The 20,399-nt window shown below is 47.3% G+C and overlaps 1 protein-coding gene across 4 annotated transcripts in view; it reads right to left on the reverse strand.

Annotated features, from left to right (window-relative positions):
• Positions 1-6,218: 6,218 nt before the first annotated feature.
• Positions 6,219-20,399, reverse strand: part of LOC140724285 (NACHT, LRR and PYD domains-containing protein 12-like) — a 33,865-nt gene continuing 19,684 nt past the window's right edge. For 2 of the 4 annotated variants that reach the window (XM_073038746.1, XM_073038745.1), the window contains exons 5-12: positions 19,778-20,065; positions 16,143-16,309; positions 15,051-15,222; positions 14,901-14,951; positions 8,504-10,238; positions 7,466-7,552; positions 7,143-7,310; positions 6,219-6,979 (exon numbers count right to left, since the gene is read on the reverse strand). In XM_073038746.1, the coding sequence (XP_072894847.1) occupies positions 6,892-6,979; positions 7,143-7,310; positions 7,466-7,552; positions 8,504-10,238; positions 14,901-14,951; positions 15,051-15,222; positions 16,143-16,309; positions 19,778-20,065 (2,756 nt within the window). In that variant the 3' untranslated portion in view covers positions 6,219-6,891. Of the gene's footprint in view, positions 6,980-7,142; positions 7,311-7,465; positions 7,553-8,503; positions 10,239-14,900; positions 14,952-15,050; positions 15,223-16,142; positions 16,310-19,766; positions 20,066-20,399 lie in introns of those variants that run through there. The other 2 variants (XM_073038747.1, XM_073038748.1) reach the window with 2 other exon arrangements.

Raw genomic sequence — 20,399 nt, forward strand, 5'->3', positions numbered from 1 at the left:
CCTGCCACCCACATTCTCTCCGCATCTGAATGAAGAAGCTCCCTTTCATGTTTCTCTGAAAGACTGAGTTATGGTCTATCACTGATCACTAGATTTGAGAATGGTGATGACGGACTGGAAAATTGCAAATGTCACTTCACTCTTTAAAAAGAAAGGGAGGCAGAAGAAGACAAATTATAGGACAGTCAGTGTGACCTCAGTAGTTTTGGAACGTGTTGGAGTCCATTAACGATGAGGGTTCAGGGTACTTGGAGTGCATGATTTTCCTCAGGAGAAATCCCAGACAAATCTGTTGGAATCCTTTGGTGAAATAAGAAAGGCGGTGGGTGTTCTTTGTTTGGATTTTCAGATAGTCTTGAGCCAGGTGCTGCATCTGAAGCTGCTTAACAAGACCACAGCTGATGGTATTTGTTGTCTCTGTGCCTGTTCCCGCTGGAGTTTAGAATTATGGGACGGGTGGGGTGTTCCCGAATACTGAAAAACCGAGATAGAGAGGATATGGGGAGGATGTTTCCCATAGTTCAGATCCCAAGACCAGGGGTACACCCTTCAGACTACAGGAACATCAATTCAGAAAAGAGATGAGGAGGAAGTCTTATGATATAATGTTTATTCAACACGGCCGTGTCTGATCGATGCTTCCGTGCCAATGCCCCACTATCTCCACCTCAAATGTACCCAGCCACCCGCCTTCGCGCCCTCGGCGCAGAGAATACCGCCAGTCACCCCCGGTTCCCCACGTCGTAATTCCATTCGGCGGGGAACAGCGGGCGAGAAAATTAAGCACAGGGATGAACCTTCTCATCTGGACTTGATCGTTGGGACAGGATTGCTCCCACGCCGGAGTCAGAGGGGTCAAACTCAGAAATGAATTGACGGGAGGGGTCTGGTTGGACCGGGTTGGGAGCGGTCCTGAAATGCCTCTTCAGTTCGGTGAACGCTGAAAAGGTGCTGTTGGTCGGAAAAGTCGGGTAAGGGGCGCCGCCACCCGACTGCAATTCCTGATAAACCGGCGATAGAAGTTTGTAAACCACAAAAACCGCTGAAATTGCTTGCGGGTCGTGAGTCTGGGCCATTCTTCCACCGCCCGGATCTTCTCGGGATCTGCCCTCACTTGCCCGCTCTCGATGATGTAGCCCAGGAAGCTGACTGAGGGGACGTGGAATTCACACTTCTCCGCCTTCACAAATAACTTGTTTCCCACAATCCCTGGAGGACTAGACGGTAAATGTGTTTCTGGAGGCTGCTAGAAAATATTAAGATGTCATCTAGGTAGACGAACACAAAGCGGTTTATAAAGTCGCTAAGCGTGTCATTGATTAGGGCTTGAAAAACGGCAGGGGCACTGTGAGGCCAAACTGCAAGACCAAATATTTCAAGTGGCCTAATGGTGTATTAAATGCCGTTTTCAACTCGTCTGCCTGTATTATCCTGACTAGATGGTAGGCGCTACGAAGATCCAACTTCGAGAAGGTGGTGGCTCCGTGAAGTGGTTCAAACGCCGAGTTAATAAGGGGCAGTGGGTACTTGTTTTAATGGTTATGTTGTTAAGGCCTCGGCAATTGATACAGGGACGAAGCAACCCATCCTTTTTCTCTAAAGAAGAAACCTGCGCCTACCAGGGAGGATGAAGGTCGAATAATGCCCGCCACACGGGACTCACTAATGTATTTCTCCATGGCCTCTCTCTCCGGTCGGGCCAAGATATGCAGGCGACTGATGGGTAACGAGGCCCAGGGGAGAAGATCGATAGCGCAATCATATAGTCGGTGCGGAGGCAGGGAAAGGGCCTGTTGTTTGCGGAATACCTATTCCAGGTTGTGGTATTCTATTGAAACTTCGTACAAGTCGAGGGTTTCCAAGACTGATGAGGTCGCGGTAGCCTCCATAGGTGGATAGAGCCGACTGCAGACAGGTGGCGTGGTACAACTGGCTCCAGCTGGCTCTCCTCCCAGTAGACCAGTCGATGTGGGGGTTCTGGTGGTTCAACCAGGGATATCCTAGAACTATAGGGGCTTCAGGAGAATGTATTTGATTAAATCATACCTTCTCTCGATGGTTTCCGGACAGAATCTATGTCAGGGGGAGCGAAAAGTGGGTGACCCGAGCCAGAAATTTTCTGTCCAGCACACTGGTATTCCGGCCCAGGAGGTTATATCCTCGTCTAGCAGATTTCCCTCGGCACCGGAATCTACCAAGGCAGATAGGGACAGGAACGTTTGTTGATAGGTCGCGGTAGCTGGGATCTGCATCCGGGTCTGGGGAACTGAAGGGATGTCCTCTGGCTCACCATAACAGTAGGAGCGGGAGTTCTGCGAGGAACGGAAGGGAAAAAGAGGTTATGGCTGGTTTAAGATGGTAAGGTGGGCCATGGGATAATCTGAAGTGCAGGGAGTCCGTTCTTTTCTCCCAGACGCTCTCGAAGTCGAATATCTATTCCGGTGGCAAGACAGACCAAAGCTTCCAGGATGTCCGCGTCATTACTTGCCGCTAGTTCATCTTTAATCTTGTCAGAGTGACGCTGTCGAAACATTTCCCGCAGTGCCTCATCTAGGCCTCATATGGAGCCAGTGATCATTAATGGAGAATGTGTGGAGCAGGTTAAGACCTACAAGTATCTGGGAGTACAGTTAGACGAGAAGCTAGACTGGACTGCCAACACAGATGCCTTGTGCAGGAAGGCACAGAGTCGACTGTACTTCCTTAGAAGGTTGGCGTCATTCAATGCCTGTAGTGAGATGCTGAAGATGTTCTATAGGTCAGTTGTGGAGAGCGCCCTCTTCTTTGTGGTGGCGTGTTGGGGAGGAAGCATTAAGAAGAGGGACGCCTCACGTCTTTATAAGCTGGTAAGGAAGGCGGGCTCTGTCGTGGGCAAAGTACTGGAGAGTTTAACATCGGTAGCTGAGCGAAGGGCGCTGAGCAGGCTACGATCAATTATGGAAAACCCTGAACATCCTCTACATAGCACCATCCAGAGACAGAGAAGCAGTTTCAGCGACAGGTTACTATCGATGCAATGCTCCTCAGACAGGATGAAGAGGTCAATACTCCCCAATGTCATTAGGCTTTACAATTCAAATGCCAGGACTTAAGAACTTTTTTTTAAGCTATTATTAATGCTTTTTGAGTTAGTGATTTAGATGCATATCATATTATTACTGAGTTAAGTATTGTATGTAATTAGTTTTTGCTACAACAAGTGTATGGGACATTGGAAAAAATGTTGAATTTTCCCATGGGGATGAATAAAGTATCTATCTATCTATCTATCTATCTATCTATCTATCTATCTATCTATCTATCTATCTATCTATCTATCTATCTATCTATCTATCTATCTATCTATCTATCTATCTATCTATCTATCTATCTATCTATCTATCTATCTTCCATCCCGAGTCGGCCGCTAATGTTCGAACTCAATTGCACATGGGGCCAAAACTCAAAGCACACTTTAGGTCGCGGGCCGACCAGGATAAACATTTATTGAACACACTAAAACTAAACATTTTTTGAACATAAATGTGAATAAAAACAGACAGGAATATTATTCCAGAAAAAAATAAACTAAAACTTTAAATAACTTAAATATTTTGCTCTCCATAAAAATATCTCCTGTCAGTATTATACAAGTTAGAAATATGAGCATGCTGCAAAAAATCCCTGAAAATATAAATAAAATTTGTGCTTTTCAGCAAAAGTTAAAACAACAACAAATCAAAACACTCAGTTTTCTTTGCTCTTATGCCGTTTTGTCAGAGCTGGATGCTTGGCATCTTTTCTTGGCAATAGATTCGTTTAGGTTTGGTGTAAGGTTCTGTGTTGTGGAGATTCTCAGGATGGACTGCAGGTGTTCATCAGTGAGACGACTCCTGTGTGATGTTTTGTTAATCTTCATCACTGAGAAAAGCTTCTCACAGAATAGCGTTGTATACAGCAACAGACGCTTGACGCGGGAATGTTCCCTGGTAGCCTATCGGCAGCTGTTGCGCTGCATTATGGGATCTGTAGTTTGTGTCTAATCAGCACTTCATATCGCTGGGCCATTAATAATTAAAATCATAGATCTATCTAAAATGATCTCGCGGGCCGGATATTATTGTACGCCGGGCCGGATATGGCCCGCGGCCCTTGAGTTTGACACCTATGCTCTATAGAGTATTTCGCTACACTGCGCGAACCCTGACATAAAGTGAGCAGGCGTCAAGCGGCGTCTTTACCGCGAATGAGCTGTTCATAAACCTTCCTCATTCCTGAGACGAAGGAGAAACAGACCTCTGGCCGGCTGTCCCAGATCTCCTGGCCCGTGCCAAGGCACTCCCTCGGAACAGCCCCATGATGTATGCAATTTTTGAGCTTTACGTACGTGGCTGTTGCTCAAAAACCAAAGAGCATTCTAATAAAAAAGCCTGGCACTTCCCTAGGTCCCCAGCGCGGGGTTTCGGATCGGGTACGTATGGTTCTCGAGGTGATGGTATTACCGACCCAAGGAGTGTATCCATCCCAGGTTGTGCGGTTTGATCAGACTGGGTTCATAGAAGGGGCGGAGTAAGGGGAGCCGATACCGGTCAACCTGCTCTCTGACCTTCTTTACATGCGCAGACAGGGCACGAAGGTTTTCCATGATTTTTCAGAGCAGCTGATCGTGTAAGCCCAGTAGGGAGCCCTGGCTGGCAAGGACCTGTTGCACAGGGTCCGTGTCCGCTGGGCTCATTATTGGCCAGTTCGTTCTGTTGCCAGGACGAGGCTGAGGGCGAACCCAAATGCAGGACACAGGCGCGGAGGCAGAGTCGTGAGGCGTTAGCACCACCGCGATCGGGAACCGATATCCAGGAGTGTCTCTACACGGAGACAAGGTTTAAGTAGAGTATCCAGGAAATGAATCGGAGCTTAGAACTGACAGTCCTAAGGAATAAGGAAACGAGGTTTACTCACACTAGAGACGACCAAGGAACTGGCAGCCCATTGCTGTGACTCTAGGGTTTTTACCTGCATTCACTGATGGAAACCAGGTGTGCTGTATTTAATGGAACTGGGAACATCTGGAACTCAGACGAGGGGTTTAAGACCCAGTCAAGGAGATAATAACAAGATGGGGATTTGTCAGACGGAACCATGACACATTGGGAGGCAAAAGATGGGAGTGAATGCGAAGGGCTCGGTCACAATGTGATTGAATGGGAAGGGGCTGTGTATATTGGGAGTGCGGACTGTGGGAATGAACGGGAATTGATGGGGTCTATTGGAATTGTGGACGGTGGAAGTGAATGGGAAGGGGTGGGGTGAATTGGGAGCGCGGACGATTGGTCTGAATCGTAAGGGGCGGGTCGCCGTTGGTCGGCAAACAGTGGGAGTGCGTCCCGTTAGCATTGTGGATGGGTGTAGTGAATGGGAAGCGGTGGTGTCTATTGGGTGTGCGGGTGGTGGAAATGAATGGGAAAAGGTAGCCTTTGATTGTGAGCGAGGCCTGTGTGAGTTGATGGGACGGGACGGAGTCCCGTAAGGAGTGCGGACGGTGAGATAGGACGGCAAGTGGAGGGGTCAAGTTTTTGCAAAATAATACTCATCTTCGATTTCATCCTGGGCTATTTCTCCACCATAGAAGTCGCTAGTGTTATCATTTCCACGTGTATTCCGCTGCCTGTTTGTGCCCCCTCACATCCTGTATCACTCCCTGTCTCTCTGAATTCCCCTACATAGATTCAGCTGGTGTGTGGGATGGAGGATGTCCCTTTTCCAACCTGAATTTAGCTGATAAATCTCACGCCACAGAGACCATTTCTCTGTGTCTGATCCCGGGAGTGTGTGTTGGGACGGTATGGAGGGAGAATCACTCTGTGTCTGACCCCGGGAGTGTGTGATGGGACGGTGTGGAGGGAGAATCACCCAGTTTCTGACCCCGGGAGTGTGTGATGGGACGGTATAGAGGGCGCTTCACTCTTTGCCTTCCTCCTCGTACTCCGGACCTCAGTGGAATCTCGTCTGATATTACTGTCTATTTTAACGGTCTGCCGGGGGCAGGAGGGGGTCAGTTAGCCAGGAAGCGGCTTCGATGGAGATGAGATCCTGGGCACCAAGAATCTGCCAGTCTGGCCTCCCTCAGCCTGGAGCTGAGACACTACTGTGTCAGTGTGAGGAGCTCCGACCCACTGTTGCAGTGCACAGGGTGCGGGGGGCAGCAGAAACCTCAAATAAAACTCGAGTCCGGCACCAGGACAGGAAGTTACAGCGGTTTATTGATTTCATCATGACAAATGTAAATTAAACAATGCGTGAGCTGCTGACGTGCGGGAATAAATAACCTGCTCCCGACTCACTCACAGTCACACACAATTAACTGACCGGCGACAACGTGTGACAGGTTGAATAATCAGTCCCGTTTCTCACCGTCACTCTGCATCGGGGAACCGATGATTATAAAATCACACTTCAGGGCCGTATTCGAGATCGCTGCAGATCCAGGGTCACTGCCGAGGGATTTGTCAATTTAACATCATTATATCGGCCAGACTGCCGAATGCACCGTCCTGAGCAAAGGGTGCAAAAGGATTCTCTCCCGGGATAATCCGACCCCGGGACACAGGTGTCCTAGACTGAATCCCGGCCCCCGGGCTCTTCCTGTCTGTGTAATTCCCCGGGGTCGCACGTGGGGGAGACTCGAACCCGTACATCCGGCGGAAGCAACGCTGCACTACAGCAGGCGGAAATATGTCACTGCGGGACCGTTTATGACGTCACAGAGCGCGAAACTGGAGCCATTTCCGTTAGAACGGTTGGGAATTAAATACCGAGCGCGGCCATTAAAGGTAAGGGAGGGAGTTAAAGGGGAGAACGGGGAATCGGCAAAAATATCCCCATAGCGCGTGCGGGGACGTTCACACATTCAGATGTTCACAGATCTACTGTCAGTCCGGGTCTGGCTTCCCGCAGAGATCTCAATTCCTTCTTCCGGGTCCCACTGAAATGATTCGCCCCCAGCCTGAAAGAGATGGGAGAATACAGATGATCTAAACAGATTACACAACAGTGTCAGTAACAGGGGACTGGGGTTAATGTTTCAACAACACTCACAGATAAATATCACCAGAAAACCCGCGATCCACTGACATTTTATCACATTGAACATTAAGACAAACACTCACCCGATCAGCTCCAGACTCGGGAGGGTCAGTATGAGGCGGCGGAGAGTGGGGACAGATCGGTCTGTCAGCGAGTTGTAACTCAGGTTCAGCTCCGTCAGTGACGGGTTTGTACTGAGAACGGAGACGAGATCCTCGGCACCAGAATCTGTGAGACCAACATTGTGCAACCTGGAGATGAGAGAGAGTGAGGGTGAAGGACACAGAGAGACAGGAGACGGTACAAATCCCCAGTGTTTATCAGTAACACAATTACTGATCACATTAATGTTCAGTGTCAGACACCAAGTGACTGTAAACACAATCTCCCACAGTCTGGTACTTACCACAGTTTCTGTATTTTACACTCCGGGTTCCTCAGAGCCGCAGACACCAGTTTCACTCCTGAATCTCTCAGTTTATTGCCTGCGAGACTAAACACAAACAGACAAATTGATGAACAAAATGATTCAAACCGTGGGTCTGGGGGAATTTCTCTCACTCGGATATTTCAGGAAACATTAAACCCTTCAGTAAATCACTGATCGGAGTACCCATCACTGTCAATGTCCCTCACTGCACAGCTCCAGGGTATTCACCGAATGTCAGTAATTTAGTCCCACATTGAGGAAGATTTGGAAATGGGAAAGTTGTCGATGGGAGATGGTGGAAACGAACCCACGTGCGGCAGGTGATTGAGGAAGACAGATCCCAGTGGAGGAAGGAGGAGGGGTTCCACAGTAGGAAGGTGAATTGGGATGAGAGGTCTCACCACAAGGAAAAGATAATCCAACAAGACGAGGGATTTCAGAAATAGATTTTACGGGAGGGGTGGATCTGAACTGAAGCCCACAATCTGGAGAGGAAATGCTCCCATGGGGTCTGGGTATCTGGTAGTGAGCACAGTCACACAGGTGGACTGATGGTGATAGTCACACACGGGGAGTGGCAGAGGGAGGACAATCTCACGATAGTATTTCTTTCCTTCTCACAGGGACAGTCTGCTGACGGTCTCTTGTCCCTCACCGGGAAGGGGGTGTGAATCTCTGACCCACCTGCTTCAGTCAGTATCAGTCTGGGTGTCAGTAACAGTGAGAAGGAACATTGTCAATGGACTTGTCACAGGCAGTGAGAAACACGGCCATTCCTGTGATTTACTACAATTAAACCAATAGCCGTTGTTCACTGATCTGATGAAGTCTCCAACATCCCTTCACAAGGGACCACAGAACCCTCCCGTCCTTGGGGAATTACTAACCGATCCCCTGGGCATTTGTCACAATTCTTCACAATCTGATTTACTACAGTTTAACCCAAATCACTTGACATTGAAACAACAAAATGGAACAGTTCCACAGTTCAGAGTGAGAGATAAATCAAGTTACCTCAACTCCAGGCATTTGTGCAGCCCGGGTCCCAGCCGCTGGATTCCTTCACACTGAATGTGGCAGTTCTGCAGGTCGAGGTGTTTTATTGTATCACAGAGTCCGATGACATGAGACAGGACCACACAGTCAATCGGGGTCAGTGTCATTCCACTGAATGAAAGTGTTTCCACAGATCCCAGTGCGGCCTGAGCCAGTCCACGATTCTGAGACTCAAACAGGTAGTGCAATGTGTTCAGGAGGCTCCTTTTACCAGCTTCACTCCCCGTGTTTCCACTCTGGCGTGTAACCTCTTTCACCCAGTCAATCGCCCGGCAGGTTGTTTGATGAGGAAATGGACCCAGAAACTCCTCCAGGCCCCGAGCTGTCATTGGGTTGGAGAGACCAGCAACAAAACGGAGAAATACCTCAAATCGCCCATCTGTCGTGCTGTGGACTTCAGTGAGGAATTTCAGGATATCCCTGGGATGTGGATTCAGGAATTGTGCGACTGCAGCTACAAACTCTTGGATGGTGAGGTGTGGGAATGTGTACAGCACGCTCCGGGCAGAATCCTCTCTCTCCAAAAGCTCCATCAGGAATCCGGACAGGAACTGGGAAGGCTGCAGATTGTACTTGATCAGGTCTCCATCTGTAAACACAATCTTCCTCTCGGACACTCCTCTGAAAGCCATCTGACCAACCCTGAGTAACACATCACGGGGGTTCTCAATCTCACGGGCGTGGTTTTTCAGGATGTTGTAAATATAGTAGGAGTACAGTTGGGTGATGGTCTTGGGAACTCGCTGCGGGTCCCTGACTCTTTGTGTGAAGAAGGGGGCCAGTGCCAGAGCGAGGATCCAACAGTAGGAGGGGTTGTAGCTCATGGTGTACAGGATCTCATTCTCTTTGACGTGCTTGAAAACAGCTGCTCCCACCGTCTGATCTTCAAAATGCCTGATGAAATATTCCTTCCGTTCCTCACCAACAAATCCCAGCATTTCAGCCCAGACACTAATCTTCGCTTTTTCCAATAAATGCAACGCAGTGGGGCGGGTGGTCACCAGCACTGAACACCCTGGGAGCAGCTTGTGCTGGATTAAACTGTACACAATGTCGGACACTTCACACCACCACTCGGGATCTGAGCACTGGTGCTTGGGTTCTGTATCTCTCCGACTGTCAGCAAAATTGATTTTGTGTTTGAATTCATCCAAACCATCGAATATAAACAGCAATCCCTCTGGGTTCTTCCAGACCTCTCTCAGAATATTCCCAAAGTAAGGATACTGATCCAGAATCAGTTCCCTCATGTTTATCCTGCAGTTAATGGAGTTTAAATCACGGAATTTGAAACTGAAGACAAACTGGAATTGTTGGAATATTTTCCCCGTGGCCCAGTCATGAACAATCTTTTGTACCATTGTTGTTTTCCCGATCCCCGGGACTCCAGCCACAGCTGCCGAACTCCCAGATTTGGATTTACTCCTGGAAAAGCTGCTCTGGAACAACTGATCAGTCCGGATTTTTTCCAGCTCTCCCCGGAGATGTTTTTCTCTCAACTCCTCGTGGTCTCTGCCTCTTGCCAGCAGCTCATGTTCCACCAGTCTCCGATCTCGAACAGTAGAAATGACCGTGAGCTCAGCATATCGATCAACCAGCTGGAAAACCTTCACCTTCTCCCTCATCAGGATCGTGTTCACTCTCAGTGTTTCAGTTTGTGCCCGCAGAGTCTCCTTGTGTTTCTGTTGAACATCTTCCATGGGAACAGACAGTGGACAAACTGTTAGATGCCTCAACTCAGAACTCAGTACTTAAGAACCCAAGATTTAGCTGAAAGCTGTTGCATTAATTGGATCCATCAATGGATGCTCGTACAGTAAATTTGATTAACATACCCCTGACTGGACAGAGAGGCCTGGTATAGATAAACACCAGATCACCACATTTCCAAATTAATTGTGCTGTGAAGGTGAGTATTTCCCTGGTAGTTTACTGACCTCTGACTGTTCCGTACTGGACAACCTCCCACTACTGCCAGAGGTATCATTTTTCCTGTGGAAGAACTTTGAAAGCCCAGTGTTGATGTGGTGTATGGAGATAGAAAAAAGGGTAGTGGGCATTCTGTCAAAGGAACAGGCCGGGGAAACGCAGCTACCCACTCCTAGCATCACTGATTCAAAGCACAAAGTGTATTTACTGATCAGCATGTACACTGTTAGTGGGAGTGGTTGGGGGAAAATGTCACTGTCTTGTTCAGGAGATTGAGACAGTCAGCATATTGACAGAAAGCACAGACAATCCACAACCCCGCCCCCTTTCAATCATTACAGACGCTGCTCAGCTCGCTGAGTTCCTCCACAAAATGGTTTGAGACGGCAGATCTGCAGTCTCGTGTCTATTAAAGAGTATGTGTTGTAAATACTCAACAAATTCAAGTTTCAAGATACACAAGTGTAAAGGAGAATGAAATAACTGTTATTGAGGATCTGATGCAGCACAAAAACTCAGATACAGAACGCAATGGAAAATACAAATAAATACGTTCAATACAGGATTCACTCTGAACTCAGGTGGTTTCAAACCAAGCTGGTGGTGGGGTGGGGTTTGTTGGTTGCGGAGGGGTGGCTTGGTGGTTAGAGGTGTTGATCACTCTTACTGCTTGAGGAAAGTAACTGATTTTGAGTCTGGTGGTCCTGCTGTGGATGCTACGTAGCTTCCTCCCTCATGGGAGAGGGGCAAGCAGCCCGTAGGCAGGATAGGTGGGATCCTTCCTCCCTCATGGGAGAGGGGCAAACAGCCCATAGGCAGGATAGGTGGGACCCTTCCTCATGGGAGAGGGGCAAACAGCCCATAGGCAGGATAGGTGGGACCCTTCCTCCCTCATGGGAGAGGGGCAAACAGCCCACAGGCAGGATAGGTGGGATCCTTCCTCCCTCATGGGAGAGGGGCTAACAGCCCATAGGCAGGATAGGTGGGATCCTTCCTGAGGCTCTTGGCCCTTTTCCGGAGTCTTTCTGTATATTCGTCCCTGATGGAAGGTAGGCTGGGGGTCACGGTGATGCGTTGGGCAGTTTTGACTCCCCGTTGTAGAGCCTTCCAGTCCGCCACAGTTATGCAGCATGTTGGCCTGCCCACTGCAGCACAGGACGGGAGTGTCGATGTGAGTACAGGTCAGATAATGTCTGTGGAAAGGGGAGAAAGGGGAGATGCTACTGGTCTGTGACTTTAAATACAAGTTTGAACACCATGCTGATTACAGGTCGGGTGGCGAAGAGAGCAGAGACCGAGGAATTTCGGTAGCAGGTGGTTCAGGATTTCAGCTGTCACAGGACCTGCATAGTACAGTACAGGTATGGGACATTCGGCCCACAAAGTTGCTGCTAGCACGATGTGCCCATAAACTCCTCCCGCCTGCCTCCGAAGCTATGGACATGGATATCAGGATCCCTGTAGACATTAATGACGTCAGGGTCGTGACCTTTACTCTATACTTCCCAATACATTTGATCGCCTGAATTGCAACAACTCACAATTCTCAGGATTAAACTCCACCTGATATTTCCCCATCCGCATCTGCAATTGATCTATGTCCCAATCCATTCTTTGGCACGCCTCTTCACTCTCTACAACTGACTGTCTCATTTCAGCATCATGAAACGCATCTCTCCCTTTCAGATTAAATTTACAACATCTCCCATCAAGATCTACAGCCATTGCCGTCGTTGGCTTTAATCCTCTTTGCAACATGCCGGACCCAAATTCTGCTCAGCTAATATTTAATCATGCCCGTTGGGGATTTGCCTAACAAGAGCTGCTCTCAATCTAACCCTTTGCCACTGAATCTGCCTTTCCCCAAGTTATCTTTCCCACACCCAATGCTGCACACCCCACTCTTGGCAGTGTGGAGAATCGGAGTGACCTTGGGGTCCGAGTCCAGCGGACACTCAAAGCTGCTATGCTGGTCGACTCTGTGGTTCAAAAGGCATACAGTGCATTGGCCTTCATCAACCCTGGGATGGAGTTTAGGAGCCGAGAGGTAATGTTGCAGCTATATCGGACCCTAGTCAGACCCCACTTGGAGTATTGTTTTCTGTTCTGGTCACCTCACTACAGGAAGGATGTGGAAACTATAGAAAGGGCGCAGAGGAGATTTGCAAGTATTGCCTGGATTGCGGAACATGCCCTATGAGAATAGGTTGAGTGAACTCGGCCATTTCTCCTGGGAACAACGGAGGATGAGAGGTGACCTGATAGAGGTGTATCAAATGATGAGAAGCATTGATTGTGTGGTTAGTCAGACTCTTTCTTCTAGGGCTGAAATGGCTAACACAGGAGGGTACAGTTTTAAGGTGCATGGAAGCAGGTACAGAGGGATTGTTAGGGGTAAGCTTTTTTATGCAGAGAGTGGTGAGGGCGTGGAATGGGCTGCCGGCGATTGTGCTGGAGGCAGAAACAATAGGGCATTTTAATTTCTAAAATAATTACATGTTCAGTACAGCATCGTGGGCCGAAAGGCCTGTATTGTGCTGTAGGTTTTCTATATTTCTATAAGCTGCAGACCTCTCCTTATTCATAACCATCTGAGAAGAGGAGTTGTCTGCACTGCTCCCAAAGGTTCCACCATTGAAACCATCCAAATAACATCTGCAGTCTGGCCTCTCCTCTAGTTCACACATTACACACATTATTCCCAGAAGACATCTCTCCATCAGAGATTCCTAAAATATTCTTGCAGGTAGGAAACACAGGACAGAGAATGAAAGGTCATCAGCAACACAGGGAAAGTTAAAATTACCCACTACAACAAACTTGCTGCTTTTGCATCTTTCCAGAATTTGCCTACTTATTAATTCCTCAATCTCATGATGACTACTGGGAGGGGTTTAGTAAAAACGTATCAGTGACTGTATCTGTCTTATTGATGTGCTCTCCCCATATTGCCTCAGTACTTGAACTCCCCAGTATGTCCTCTCTGAGTGCAGCTGTGAAATTCCCCAGGTCAGCAAATAAACCTTTCCAAATGTATTACCTCCCCTCTCTATCTGAAGTATCGTAACTCTGGAATATTGATCAGTCAATCTTGTCTCTCTCAATCAAGTCTTCATAAAGGCAATAACATCACACTTCCATGTGCTGATCCACTCTCAAGGTCCAACTACCTGACCCACAACACACTTTCCAATGAACTATCCACTTCAGTCCCAACCACCCCATCATGTTCACTCACCCGGACCGCCGTCCATACAATAAGGATTATTAGCCTAACCTGTATCTTCCGTCGACCCGACGAGGCAGGAGATAATGTAGCTGGACAAGTGTTTGGGGTGTCAGTGGGAGAGTATTCTGGACACAGAGACCATCTGTCTCAATTATGGAAAGTGATGTCGATGCCCTGAGTCCTGAATTAGGGGAAGGCAAATGTGGAAACAGCTAATTGCAGCTGCACTACTGCTGAACACAATCTTTTGAAAGGACGTGTAAAAGTAGCAAAGTGTATCCAGGATTTCACAGAATTTGAAGGGCCTGTCAGGAGTGTGCAGGGTCTCAGCATGTCCGGAATCTAGCAGGGATGTGCGGGTTTTCACAGTGTGGGAATTTCACTGCTGAGTCTGTTCCTTCGGCAAACAACAGTGAAGAACAAGTTTGCAGGCTAATTGCCGCAATCCCACAACCCTCGGTTTCCCTGTCCTAATTCCCATCTCTCACCCTTCCACAGTGTCCATCACACATCACATCAATTTCAGCTTCTGTGGACTGAGCTGAGGATTTTGTCCTCCAGTCTCACCCTCTCTAACACTGTCTCCTGATGGAATTCCCAGGATTATTGAGTTGGAAATTAAACTGGATAACTGTAGCAGTGTTTGCAGTAAGGCAGTAATTACGTGAACAGAGTTGGGTTCATATGCTGCGTTGGGGTTGAACAGAGCAGTTGGGTGTTACCTGATTTTCTCATTAAATGGATGCACTCATTGTTATTCTGTAATGAGAGCTTCCGTGGACTCTCAATTCTAAAAATGATAACCTGTAGGATCTGAGGAGATTTAGAAAAGTGATCCAGGATGAGGGCTGTTGCTCAGGTAGTGTAGCTGCAGGGGAAGGATTTTACTTTTCGGAGTGAAGAATTTCTGAGAATTTCACTCCTCCAGATCGTCCTCTTCTCCACTCTGGCTCGATGGAGGAACCTGTCGTTGTAAGAGTCAGAGAGGAGTGGTCCCTTTCAGAAAACTCCCCAACTCTCTGAGTTGTTCCTCATAATGTCCTGAGAAAGATATCCCTCCAGCAAATATTTTCCATGTGTCGCACTGTGCGCTGTGTCATGGCGCCACCACTTACCTGGTCAAATCCAGATGGTTCTACAACGACATGGCCCTACACAATATCTACCGTTGGTGGAAACAGCGGTTTCTTCACTTACCTTTCAGTTCCCTGGGAATCTCCGGTACGGGTCGATGGACCGGAACACAGCCTGTTCGGAATAAAACAATTTGAGGAATTGAAATGTATAAAATTATAAAGTCAATTCTGATTGAATCCAAAATTAAATTAATCTCTGATACTATCTCACCATGTTCCTGTATTTCCTTCAGTATTTTGTCCAACTCTGGAACACCAATCCGCATTTTCACAAAGGTTTCCCACATCACCCTCCGGGCGCGGAAGCCTTTCTCCATCGCCAGGCTCAGGAGGAGTTTAGAACTGTCCGCCCGCTCTCCCTTATCGGCGAGATCAGAGATTTTCTGTGAAGAGTAACGGTGAACATATTGGGGACTGACAGATTCACACAGAGAATGAGAAGTAAATGATGTGCTCTGTAACGGGATCACACTGAGCAGTCACCCGGACGGGTGCTGATCCTGTCTGGACATGGACTGTACATTCTGAGTGCAGAGCACACGGAGGGACATTCACCGTGAACCTGGTCCACCAGTCAATGAGATCCTGGCTGGTCTGTGACCGCTTCATTGACGTGGCTCCAAATCCATAAATAATTCCTCACCGGATTTGACGGTGTAAAACAGAAATCAGAAAATAACGATCACAGATGAAGAAAGAAGTCAGGAGGGTTTTTATAACAGAGTGAGCAGTCTCGGAGAAGCTGCAGAAAAGATGATGTGATTCATCTCCTCAGTCCGCCAGTGTCCAACATGCCAGCGGATTACCGGCTGACACCTGATGCCTTTCCTTTGCCTTTTCCAGTGGAGGTTTATTCAGTGATTACACATTACAACATGGCAGTATTCCCCGATCCACACTGTTTACAGTTACAGATTGTAACACAATCATCTCTACCCAGAACAGAACACACTCGAGCTCCTGTGGCACCCACAGATGATGTCCCGGTTCTCACTGACATCCTGCCGTCACGCTGCACGGTCTTTTCAAACCGAAACCTCCTGTCATATTTCCATTTAATACTGTAAGCCCACACAACTGTTACCTGCACAGCTCACTCTGAACATTGAGCAGCCACCCACCAGTCCGCGGGGTCTTTTCACCCCTTTCTATCACTGGTTCAGATTCACATTTTTGTGATTGCAGGTACCGTATTTATTTCCCAGTTGTTCTTTTATGTTATTTAATATCCGATGAGTTAGAGTTCAACACCCATCAGTCCTGTGATGTGTGAAAAGTCAAACCCTTTCTCCCTCCCACTCACCCAATGTTCCTCTCCGCTGAACTGATTCTCGGCCGTTAACGCCAGGCTCACTCCGTGCACTCCTCCTCCCATCGCCTGCTCCAGCCTGTCCCGGTAGAAGTCCGTCAACTGCAGCAGCTGGAAATCATCCCAGCTTGCCAGGAGCTCGGTGATCACTGAGCTCGGACCTGTGGTGAAAATGGGGAAAATTAAAGAAATTACTGACCCCATATTGGGCAGCAGCTTTCTCTCTGGAAGCTAAAGATCACCAAATACAGTCCGGGGGTTGGTGGGGGCGATCGGGGGTGGGGGTCTGATGGGTTATAGCTCCGTTTGTTGAAGGCTGCTCCTTTTTATCCCCAAGAATATATCTCCCTGTTTGGAAAGGACTCCGCTTATTATCTGAGAATATAGTAACCATTACCATCACTCTCCTGGTACTGCCCATCACCACCGCTTTGCTCTGGTTTACTGTCTGCCTGCCTGGTCAACCCCTTCCTCAGCAAATCTCTGGAATATCTCACAAAATGCTGGAGGTACTCATCAGGTCAGGCAACAACTATGGAGGCGATAAACTGTCAACATTTCGGGACAATTCCCTTCATCGGACTGGAAATGAGGCGACAGAAATTCTAGATATTCCCACATAAGTTTCTATTCCTCGTGGTCCTGATCCAAAACGCCAACTGTTCATTCATCTCCATGGATGCTGCCTGACTTGCTGAGTTTCACCAATATTTTGTGTGACTTGCTGTAGTGTTTGCGGAGACATGAACACAGCAATGCTTCGCTGCCTGCTTGCATTCGGACTGAGAAATTGGACTGTTGGGTCAACTGACTCTGAAGACCAGCAGTATTAGTTTTATATTTAGTTGTTCTTTTCAGCCGCAATGTCGGCTTGGTTTTCCATTTGCGAGTCTTAGTCAACGGCCCTGTTTGGCCTAGTGTTTATTGTTTTCTTTTTCCCTATAACACTGTTTGTATTAAAGTCTGTGAGCTATCGACCTGTTAGTGTTTCTTTTCAGCCGCAATGGACCCAGCAAACTATCGACCCGCGTTAGTGCCTCTTACTGCGCACTTGGGCCATATCCGAACCGGCTGACTAAAAGACTGTGTCAACGTGAAAACTTCTCTGTCAAGTGATCTAAATTAACACTAAATATAAAATGCAAAGTGATTAATTGCTTAAGTATTCTTCCTCCTTTAGTATGACGCAACAAATCAGCACTGATGCAGCCAATTGGTTTTAGAAGTCACATAATTAGTTGAATTGAGATCTGTTTTCGGACACCTGTATGCAGTCAGGGTGTCTCATTGATTGTAGTAAAACTACAACTGTATCTGGAAGGTCCAGCTATTGGCGAGTCAGTATTCTGGCACGTGACACCCTGAAGACAGAAGAACACTACAAGCAACTGCATTAAAGGGTTATTATAAAGCACAAATCAGGAGATTGATACAAGAAATTTCCAAGTCGCGGAATATCTCTTGAAGTACAATTCAGTCAATCATCAAGAAATGGGAAGAATATGGCACAGCTGTAAATCTGCCTAGAAGAGCTGTCCTCAAAAACTGAACGACTGTACAAGAGGAGGACTGGTGAGGGAGGCCACCAAGAGACCAAAAACAACTGTGGCGAAGTTACAAGTTTCAGTGACTGCGTAGAACGCAACTGTTGCCTGGACACTTCACCAGTCACAGCTTCATTGGAGAGTGGCAAAGAGAAAGGAAATGTTGAAAATAACTCATTGTGTTGAAAATAAGTCTTGGCCAGAGTTTGCCAGAAGTCATGTGGGAGGCCCTGAAAGTTCCAAGGCCGATGAAACCAAAACTGAGCTTCATGACCATCAGACTAAATGCTATATTTGATGTAAGCTGAACACCAAACATCATCAAAATCACACCATCCTTACCATGAAGAATCATGCTTTAGGGACGTTGCACTGCAGCAGACTCTGAAAGAATTGTACAGGTGGAGGGTAAAAGGTATGTAGCAAAATACCGGGAAGTCCTGGAGGAAAACCTGATGTAGTCTGCTGGAGAGCTGCGACTTGGGAAAACATTTAACTTGCAGCAAGACAATGGTCCCAAACATAAAGCCAAAGCTATACAGGAAGAGGTTACAAACAACAAACTTACTGTCCTGGAGTGGCCAAGTGTGAGTACAAGACCATAGCAGGCTTAGCGTTTCGCTCTAGGAAATGCGTACATTCATTCTGATGACAGTTGTTGTTCCTTTGCGGTTGTTAGTATGTGATTATTGTACGCCAGTGCTGTATGGTTCCCAGTGCCCTTCCCTTGGACAACATCGGTGGCGTGGAGTGGGGAGACTTGCAGCTTGGGCAACTGCCGGTCTCCCATACAAATCTGCCCAGGCCTGCAGCCTGGAAAAACCTTCCAAGGCGCAAATACATGGTCTCATGAGATTAACGTATGGCTCAAATGCTTCATCAGATTTTGTAGATTTTTCACGTTTTCGGTACATGTACCAGGAAGTTTTATCAACCACGAGTGAGGGACAGAATCAAACATTCAAATGTTTTTTGATAGTCAATATAAAAACATAAAAGATTTCTGCTTATCCTCCAGGCTTGATATAGAATTATAATCAACTATTATCAGTTGTTCCTTAAATCTCTTCATACCCTAACAGTATCCTTTCTGCCCTTCTGTAAGTATATTCGGGTTATCTCAGTGAGTGGTTATTAGTTGCGAGATGCACGATGTTATAATTTTATTCATAAAATGGTCTTATTATTAAGAGCGAATTATAACATAGTTGCTGACCATCAATAGTCTTATAAATGCAGAATTAAAGTTGTCCTTGAGGTTGGTGGTACACACCTTCAGCCCTTTATATCTTCTGCCACATGGGAGTATGGAAGATGGGATGTTTGAGGTGGGTTGGGGTTCAGCAGCAAGGCTTTGGGCAGGTGAAGTAGCATTTTGCTGACTTGATTGAGTTCTTCCAGGAAGTAACAAAGCTGATGCATGAAGTTACACAGTGGATCTTGCTACTTGGATATTAGTCGGGTGTTTGACAAGGTCCCACATGGGAGTCTCATACAGAAAGTTAACATGCTTGGGAACAGTGCTGAATTGGCCATTTGGATTCATAGCAGACATACGGTAATGAGACTTAACCTGGCTGGCGATCTTTGACCAGTCATGTTCCACAAGGAGCCACACTGGGATCAGCCATGTATACACATATGTCCATTACCCCAAGACTGTCCCCAAAACCTACCCAACAATGTTCTGGGAATTACTTTACCAGAAGGACTGCTTTGCCAGAAACGAACCACTCCAAACCCACCCACTCACCTATTTCAATTTAGGATGAGAATAAATGCTGAGTTGATTCTCAGAGATGCTCTCTCCATCCTGGCGAATACATTTCCCTTAATTCATATCCTGGAAATACTCGCTTCATCGGGACAGCTGCATTTCCTCCGATACACATCTTGGAAATCCTTGAAACAGGTAGTACATTTCCTGTAGTGGGGTCACGGGTGCCCCACTACCACATGTACCACACGCACACATTTCCCTTCTTCTCTAATCCATCTCTATGTTTCTAACCCTCCAACAAAGCCTCACATTTACCCTTCTCCGTACCACATTCTGTGAACACATCACCCTCACATTTCACACACCCACTCCTTGTTGGGGACTTGACAATTCCGTGTTTGATGAGCTTCCGAGTTGACAGACAGTCGCCTCACTTGTGCGGGTTCCAGGGTCCTGATCAGTGTCTCTGACGTCACTGTCTCTGGGCTGACTTTGCTCCTCCTCCTCTGCGGCCGGACTGCATTCAACTGGGACATTGCTCTCGATCTGACCCTGCTTTGGTGCATTGTTTCCAGTGTCCCGATCATCTTCCCTCGATGAGCCACCAAGTGAAAACCTCTTGAGTAATTTCCGTAACCTATTTATTTTCCCACCTGAAATAAATGACGAATTACAAGTTAAACTAGAGTGATTTAGAGCTCAGCAAAACAAGGATTCACAATGTGTGGCTGGAATAATATCATACGACATAGGTACAGAATTAGGCCAATTGGCCCATCGAATCTGCTCTGCCATTCATGGTTGATCTTTTTTTCCCCTTTCCTTCCGTAAACTTGGATACCATCTCCAATCAATAACCTACAGTTCTCTGCCTTAAATACACCCAATGACCCGGTCTCCACTGCTGCTTGTGGTAACAAATTCCACAAATTCACCACCCTCTGGCTAAATAAATGTCTCTGCATCTCTGTTTAAATGGATGATCCT

This window comes from Hemitrygon akajei, unplaced genomic scaffold, assembly GCF_048418815.1.
Source record: "Hemitrygon akajei unplaced genomic scaffold, sHemAka1.3 Scf000183, whole genome shotgun sequence".
Taxonomy (NCBI): Eukaryota; Metazoa; Chordata; class Chondrichthyes; order Myliobatiformes; family Dasyatidae; genus Hemitrygon; species Hemitrygon akajei.